At 41.7% G+C, this 9,054-nt stretch overlaps 1 protein-coding gene across 1 annotated transcript in view; it reads left to right on the plus strand.

The window, feature by feature from the left end:
- slc25a22.L (solute carrier family 25 (mitochondrial carrier: glutamate), member 22 L homeolog) overlaps positions 1-8,272 on the plus strand; it is a 41,365-nt gene extending 33,093 nt beyond the window's left edge. Inside the window, exons 6-10 of the mRNA XM_041589972.1 lie at positions 1,921-2,039; positions 2,303-2,459; positions 3,806-3,960; positions 4,677-4,752; positions 6,734-8,272. Of these exons, the coding sequence (XP_041445906.1) occupies positions 1,921-2,039; positions 2,303-2,459; positions 3,806-3,960; positions 4,677-4,752; positions 6,734-6,887 (661 nt within the window). The 3' untranslated portion in view covers positions 6,888-8,272. The remainder of the gene's footprint in view (positions 1-1,920; positions 2,040-2,302; positions 2,460-3,805; positions 3,961-4,676; positions 4,753-6,733) is intronic.
- The last annotated feature ends 782 nt before the right edge of the window (positions 8,273-9,054 follow it).

Genomic DNA, 9,054 nt, shown 5'->3' on the forward strand with positions numbered 1-9,054 from the left:
CTGTAACTATAAATGATCAAGGTCAAATGTATCTTTAATGGGGTGTAGAGAATTTTGCTGCAAGAAAACTAGGGGATAACCCACTTTTTCTTATTGCTTTATAAGATCCCACAAAGAGTTGGGGCCCTAGGCAGCCAGACATGCTTGTATTTCTCTAGTTACAGGCATGTCAGTCATTATCCTGCTATAGGAAGTCAGTGTCCCCTGAGACTGTTCTAACTTGTTTATTACAAAAATGGTTAAGAAATGGAAATGGACAAGAGAAGTTTGCTGGTTTTCATCTGATTTAGTAAGGCTGTCCCTTTGTGTTATCCTGTATAGTGTGCCACCTGCTGCTCACATGGAATGTTGCAGTATAGTGATTTTTTCTTCAGCACTATAACTTCATCACTATATAGAATATATGTATGCATAACTTTATTTATACAGGTATGGATCCTGTTCTCCAGAATGCGCGGGACATGGGGTATGGGGGTATTCCAGATAAGGGGTCTTTCCATAATTTGGATCTCCATACCTTAACTCTGCTAACAAATAATTTAAACATTAAATAAACCCGTAATAATAAGCAAAATAATAAATACTCATGTAGCATAGTAATAAATAAGTATAGATTAAGTGCAATGTGCTAAAAGACACATTAGTAAGGAAGACTATGCTCGATAGATAGAAATTTGTTCTCTTATGATTAAACATCTGGTGCTATTGCACCAGATTTCCCCATAAATAAGATAGACAAAGACGTTACAATTACGAGATCGTTCTTTTTCTAACACACGTGTAGAGCAGAATCGTCAGATATACAGGTAGAAACAACAGAATTCTACATGTATCTGACTATTTAGCACTAACAATGGCCAATGTCTAGGTGCTTTCAAAGGTGCCCAGTCAAAATTTTCTGGCCGGCCTGATCGACGAGCCAACTGATACAAGTCTTCTGTTGATATCAGTCGTATGAAAATTTGTTTCATACAATATTATGGAAACCTTAAGCAGTAAGGGATGAATGTACAGCTTTTTGTGGGCATCATTTCTTTGCATGATTTTACTTACAGGTCTGTATTCAGGTCCAGTGTTATCTATGGCACTGGATAGCCCTTCCAATTGGTGAATGGTGCATACACAGGTCAGTCTGTGCATATGCTGATCATGAAGAGGGTGTACCCTTCCTCCCCCTCATAATTTTTTTCACATCGTGGGTAGGGTTGCCACCCATGCAGAGCTGGTATTACAAATTTACCGGCAATATAGTTGTTAGGGGTCGCCACCTTTTCATAAAATTTCCACCGGCCAGTGGTGGGGGCGGGAACAAAAGGGGCGTGCCGTGATGTATAAGGGACAGGCAGTGATGTAAAAGGGGCGGGTCATTATGTAAAAGAGGGTGAAGTCATGTCATGGGATGGCCAGAAGTGGAGAAAAGGTAAGTTTTAAGCGGGTTGGTGGTGGGCCAAGGGCTTTTGTTAGGAGTATTACAAATATACCGGCAGCTACATTGCCAGTAAATTTGTAATACCGGCCCCGGCCTTGGTAGGTGTTTTACCGGCTAGGCTGGTAAAATACCGACCGGGTGGCAACCATAGTAGTTGCCGGTAAATCTGTAATGCCCTTTAATTTAGCCACCTAAACCCTCAACCAGCCTAGAACTTACCCTTTCCCTTCCTCAATCTCCGCCTTGTAGATCCCTGCTACGGCATAGCCACGCCTCTTTTGACACCACCCACCCCTTGTGACATCATGATCCGCCCCTGCCTGTGGCTAGGCTGGTAAAAATTTGTGTGAAAGGTGGCAACCTTAATTGTGGGTGAATCTTAAGTTTGGCTGGGGAAGGCCTGGAAAATTTAGGCACACAGTCTACATGCAAAAAAAGATTCTATTAGCTATTTGGATTGCATATGGTGAGACCAATGCCTTTGTGTTTAGGAAGAAGCTGACACTGGTGAAGGAGATGCTGGCTGGGTGTGGAGCAGGGATGTGCCAGGTCATTGTCACTACACCTATGGAGATGCTGAAAATCCAGCTGCAGGATGCTGGGAGGCTCGGTAAGATGCAGAGTCTGAAAGCAAGCCATTCATTTTAGTTAACTAATGATATTAATCACTTGCAGAAAAGGAGATTTGTTGTGGGCGACTAATCTCCTTGTCAACCATTGCCCATAGATTTCTTCAGTTTTGTCCAGGGTCTTCTTAAATAACCCCTAATGAATTGTAGGTCAAAAAGATGTGTAGTGAGAAAAAAATGCATGTTCTCTGATACAGCTTTACCTTCATATTGCACGTTAGTATTTAACTCTTACTGTTCACAGCTGCTCAAAAGAAACTCATGGCGTCTCAGGCTGGACCCAACAGCGCTGTAGCTGAGTCCGTAACAGCTCGGCCTACAGCTATACAGATCTCACGGCAGCTACTGAGAAGCGATGGGATTGCTGGATTATACAAAGGCCTGGGGGCCACATTGCTAAGGTGAGCCTTGTCCAGACAACTAGGCAGGTAAAAAGTAATGGCAAATGCTCAAAAGTTTGCTGCATTCAAGCTTGTATCCCTGGATTGCAGCCTACAGCCTAAGCATGGGTTAGTGGAAGCTCAGCCATGTATCTGTACAGTGCCTCCCTTAACAAATTCGTCCATTTCACAAAAGATGAAGTATTTTGGGGGTACAGTATGTATGTACCAGCTTTGCTCACTGTTCAGGAGTGATTTGGGCCTATTCTTCCAGACAGATTTGCTATTGGCTACTAATTTGGACAGATCATGGCTTTCCTGTGGAATGTTATACAGTTTATGACATCACTCATCCAATTTATATAGTTTGTTTCATTAATAACATTTTTATGCAGTGTTAGATCTGGTTCTTCCACATAAAGGGGAAGCCCAGTCCTAACAGGTAACTCATATATCAAATTAACTATTGACCATTTGCCACAAGGTATATGCTATGCTATATCAGTACTACTAGGTCCAACAAAGGGCCAAATATCAGGTGGACTCCACCTTTTAGTCCATCAAGTGCCTTTCACCTTCATTAAGTTATAAGGCAAGATATACACAGCCTGAAGTCCATCACAAGCACCTTGGACCATTAAGCATGGGTCCACAATGAATTATGGGAACCTTCGGCCTATTTATAAAACAGTATATGGTGTATTATGTCACCATTCAATACTTTTAAAGGAGAACTAAAGCTTAACTAAAGAAGTAGCTAGAAATGTTGTACGTGATTTTTTGTGCTTCTGTACCAGCCCAAGGCAACCACAGCCTTTAGCAGTAAAGATCTGTGTCTCCAAAGATGCCCCAGTAGCTCCCCATCTTCTTTTCTGCTGATTCACTGCACATGCTCTGTGCTGCTGTCACTTACTGAGCTTAGGGACCCACTCACAATATACAGTACACATAGAATAGAAATGACACAATATAAGGCTGATTAGTAATTAATACAGATAAATACTACATGGCAGCACAGAAACCAGTGCAATTAGCATCAGAATTTAACCAACCGGTCTTGTAGCATCAGTTCATTTTCTGCTTGATAATTTGCAACAACCCCTAAGCTTAACTTCTCAACAGCTGCTCAGAGACCACTGAGCATGTGAGTGTCACAGACACTTTCCAAAATGGTGACCCCCCTAGGATAAGTTTGAAGTCCTGGATCATTGCTGCTATTGAGAAGCGGAAACTTTAGGCTGGTGCAATAAGTTTACTATATTAAAAATGGCATTTTTAGCCACATTCATTTTTAGGGTTTAGTTCTCCTTTAATTACTGTTGATTCAAGTCCAAATTTTAATTGTTTCTACCCATCTCTTTCCTCAGAGATGTCCCTTTCTCCATAATATACTTTCCTCTCTTCGCCAACTTGAACAAGCTGGGCCAGAAGACCCCCGACGGAAAATCCCCCTTTTTTGTGTCCTTCCTTTCAGGCTGTGCAGCTGGTTGCACTGCTGCTGTTGCTGTTAATCCGTGTGATGGTGAGTCCTTGAAAAAAAGTGGGTCAGGGAGACGATGGCTGTCAAAGACAAATGAGATAAGCTAATGCCATAGAAGACGTGGCTTGTAAAGAAAGAGGAATAATAATCCCAGAAATTTGCATTTCAGGTTGATGAGACATTAGTCAGAGAATTAGGGTAATGTTGCACAGGCAGGTTCTGTTGCCTCAGTCTTCTCAAGGATTGAGCCAAGTGCATGTGTAGTGAGAATGGTGGTGATTTTTGCCTATTTTTTCACTGTGATATTTCCTAGGAATAGCGACAACATGCCATTACACTCTGCATATTTCAGACTAGATTGTTACTTTGCATAACAAATGGGCACATTCTTCCAGTACTGATCATATAAGCGTTTCACATTGCCAAAAAAGTACTTAGCAAAGCTACAATTAATTGTTGTTAGAGGAAGAATCATGAGAGCGTTCTCTTTGTGTTCCTCTTGGCAGTATGATAAGCTGGCCGGTTTTCAGACTTGTTTAAATGCTATTGTGTATCCCTTCTCAGGGGCCTTCCATTTCCCAATCTGTATTCACGAATGTCACATTACACTAGCTACATGAAAACCTCAATCAGACACCACCTCATGACACAAGTATGCCCTGCTGTAACTAGAGATACTGTCTGTGCCCACACAGGGATTGTACCATTCTGTGCACATCCCCTGACCATGTCTCATGTGTGCATTGCTTGTATTTCAGTGATTAAGACAAGGCTGCAGTCATTACAGCGAGGGGTTAATGAAGATACCTACTCAGGAATCATAGACTGTGCCAGGTAAATATGTAACCATAAGGTATACAACTACACTGATCGAACAGACTGTAAATACTCTATTTACAGTGGTACTTGAAATTTTGTAGAGCCTTTTTAGGTAAAAATATGTGGTCTTTTTTTTCACTCAAGTCCTAAAACTAGATAATGATAATCCAATTAAAAAAATAGTCAAAATCCTAATGTATTTTTAGGGCAGAGACACACGGTCAGATTCCGGGAGATTAGTCGCCCAAAATTGCTCTTTGGGACGACTAATCTCCCTGAATTGCCTTCCCACCGACTAGAATGTAAATCGCTTCGTTTTCTGAAGTCGCCAGAAGTTTACTCACTTCGGGCAACTTAGGAAAACGAAGCGCTCTGACTGCCATCCCGCCAGCGATTTACATTCTAGCCGGCAGGAAGGCAATTCAGGGAGATTAGTTGTCCCAAAGAGACGACTTCAGGCGACTAATCTCCCCGAATCTGACCGTGTCTCTGCCCATCCTGGTCTAGAGGCAGCAAAGCAGGTCCAAACAATGATACTGCCACTGGACTGGGGGCTGCTGCCTCGGGGCCCCCCCCCACCCCCTGCGCCCCCACCCCAGACACAAAGCACTATCACTACCATTAATATGAGTACTAAAGGGTATATTTATTAATGGTTGAACAGACACTGCAGGATAAATACATTCTATTGACTTGTATATTCATTTTCTCTGGCAAACTGTGTTGAACTGTCTGGTCACCGTTTGATAGAAATGACCCTTTGTGCACATGCATCAACTTGATAACATTTAGCATCCTGTAGTAACTCTAAATTGGAGGCACAAGCAGATTTTTGATTTAAAAAAAAATTGACTTAAAATGCAGATGTGTAAATCTCTTAAGGCAAAATACTAATCATCCTTCGCCAGCTCTTCCATTTAAGACAGGAGACAGAATGAAGTGCAGTCTGAATCATGCATCTAAATTACTTTGCAGGATCGTATAGGTCACGTTTCATAAATTAGCTGTTAAAGGGGTAGTTCATCTTAAAATGAACTTTAAACATAGTGTGGTTTGTGGTATTCTAAAACAATGCCCAATTAGTCTTCTGAAACCTCACAACAAGACTGCATATACAGGTATGGGAACTGTTATCTAGAAAGCTCTGAATTACAGGAGCCCCGTCTCGCATAAACTCCATTTTAATAAAATAATTACAATTTTAAAAAAATATTTCTTTTTTCTTTGTGATAACACAGTACCTTGTACTTGATCCTAACTAATATATAAGTCTATATAATCTATTGATGTGCGGGTCGGCATGGAACCCGTGGGTTCGGGCCAGCTCCTGCACAAAATCTTCAGGCCACGGGTGGGTCCAGTTTGGGCTCTTCTCCTGCTCTCCCCACCTAGCTTTCGGCCCCTAAAATTATAGACTCATGCCTGCCCCAGCCCCCACCCCGTTTGTGATGTCATTGCGGGGCGGGTCTATAAATAGAGGGAGAACTGCAGGCCGAGCCGGATGTCGGTTTGGAGGGTCGGGTGCGGTTCTTGACCTGCACACCACTAAAGTAATCCTTTTTGGAGGCAAAACAACCCTATTGTGTTTAATTCATGTTTAAATGATTCTTTAGTCAATTTAATGTATGGAGTCCAAATTATGGAAAGACCCCTTATCCGTAAACCACCATGTCCCGAGCATTCTGAATAACAGATCTCATACCTGTACAATTATTATACAACAAAGGGGAAAAAAAACATGAGAAAACATTGCTGCACTGATACTGACTGGCAAAAGCTGAGGAGGGTGTCTGTCACTCAGCTCGAAAAAGGAAAAGGGCAGAATTTTATACATAAAAGATGAAATATAATGAATATTATTTTATACACAGTATAATGAACCATATATTAGTGCACTGCAAAGAGTGATCTCTTTATCCTTTGACCTGTACCTCATTTTATTGAGGCTATTGTTATTTTTAATTATGGACCTGTAACCCTTGTTGTGCCTTTGCAGAAAGATCTGGAGAAGTGAGGGTCCTGCTGCCTTCTTGAAGGGAGCTTACTGCCGAGCCCTGGTCATTGCTCCACTTTTTGGCATCGCTCAGGTCATCTACTTTATTGGAATCGGAGAATTCTTGCTGGGATTATTACCTTCTCGGCGTGATTAATGTTGATGCAAGTACACAAGCCCTCTATTAGTTTAGGGTATCCTCAAGGTACCCTTATTTTGGCTGCTCTTGCCACATTCCTTCTATAATGGGACATCCCTGTCTCTCCATATTAATGACAGGTTGTTTTATAAGCCAATCTGGCCCATCAAACCCCAGTTCTCAGTACAGTGGTATGGTCCACAGTTGTCCTAATGTGCTGCAGAACTCCTCAACCAATCAAATGACCTCTTTATCTGTATTACACAGAGGAAACCCATCTTGTTAAGAAACAATAACCCCTGTTACTGTTTGGGGGTTCAGACAGCTTTACCCTTCAACTTGGCAAAAAGGGGTATTGTTGATGGGTCTACCAAAAGATAGCAATCTTTCTATTAGGTGTAATAACCATTTTCTTGCTGCATGGACTAGCAACATGGTGTAATTACAGGGTAGGCACTATCAGTTTGATGCTGGCATCAACATTTTAATATCAAAATCCCAGGTCCCAAAATATTAGATTTGTAACATAGGCCCTTTTTAAATGTATGATAATGAATTTGGTAATGAATTCGGCACCAGTCTTGCTTTGTCTTGAGCTTTAAGTGTGTGTGCCCTCAGATCTCTAAATATTTCTACCATCGGTCACTATGTTAGATGCAAATCAGAAGGATCAGAAGCAAAATTGCCCTTGCATATGCTTTTGTCTGATAACAGAATAATGCCCAATGTAAGACATATGTTGGCACTGGCAGTTGCATACAATGCACAGGCTGAGACTAGTAACCAATCAGATAGTTTTATTTAATAAAGTGTTTAGTTATTGTTTTATTCTTTTAATTATCTGGCCTCTGGGATCTTTTAATTGTAGAGCCCCTATGCCGGCACCTCCTGAAGCTCCCTGATTTGCACAGTTAGGGAGTGGGTAGTGTGGGGCCCTACGTGCTTCCTCCTGCCCTCCCCTCAATCAGCACGTGATCCAGTGTGCAAGAAGCAGTACTCTATGCTCTTAAAACGAGTGCAGAGGCCTCTGGGTACTTGCAGGACACAATGTACAAAGTGCATTAAAATGGCCGATTGTAGCTTGCATTGTAGAAGACCCCTATTGTGTGAATTTGTATCTATATACAGTAAAAACCACAAATGCTACCATATTGCTAACCTTGACTCAGGCCTTCTTAATGGATTTCAATGATTTATTTATCATCACTAGATAATGGTGATATTTTTAAGACAATAGAGAATATTTCAGCAGAGCCATGTAATATGACAAATTATTTACATATGCAGGAATATTCTGGCCACGCGATGCTATACCCTCATCTTACGGTTTAAAGGTGGCCACAGACATTACAAGTACGATCTTTCCTGGAAAAGATCTTTCCTGGAAAGATTGTCGTTTCAATACACACACAGATTTTAACAGATAAGGTGGCCATAGACACACAGATCCTATCGTACGAATCGAGGATTCGTACGATTTTCGGATCGTGTGTGGCGTGTGCCGACATCTTTCGTCCGGAGGAGATCGGCCGTTTGGTCGATCGGTCAGGTTTGATTTTGACCCGACCGATCCCGCTGGAACCCAGGGCACATCGTAATCGGATCGTTCGGCCATACGGCCAAACAATCAGATTACACCCGATATAGCCATGTTTGTTAATGGCATATCGGGGGAAAGATCCGCTCGTTTGCCGATGTTGCCAAACGAGCAGATCTTTGATCTATGGTCACCTTAAAGGTGAAAAAACACAAGCAAAGATCTGATTGGTTGCTATGAGCAACATCACCAGCAATGTTTCACTCCACTTTTTACACAGCATGATAGTGTCAACACAGTTACATTATTCATATCAGTCCCTCCCCCAGTTGATCTTATAAACTAAAGTCCCTATGATATTTTATTTTGCACCGCTGGCCTTTGACATAGCAGTGGTGACCAATACAAAGGAAATCACTATGGGTTGATTTGATTCCTCCTACTCTTTAGCTTTGAGGTCACATTTATGTTTTAAAGCCCAAAAAGGATCAAAATGCCTAAATCTATATCTTACACTTGCCAAAGTGGTGCTGACAGTAGTGATGATTGGGATAATTTCAGGAAGTGGTGAATAGCAGATGGCCGTAACACAACACCGTACATAGTGCTTACAGTTTTAACAGGTAGTGTATCGGTGACAATCAACTG

The sequence above is a fragment of the Xenopus laevis genome, chromosome 4L (assembly GCF_017654675.1).
Source record: "Xenopus laevis strain J_2021 chromosome 4L, Xenopus_laevis_v10.1, whole genome shotgun sequence".
NCBI lineage: Eukaryota > Metazoa > Chordata > Amphibia > Anura > Pipidae > Xenopus > Xenopus laevis.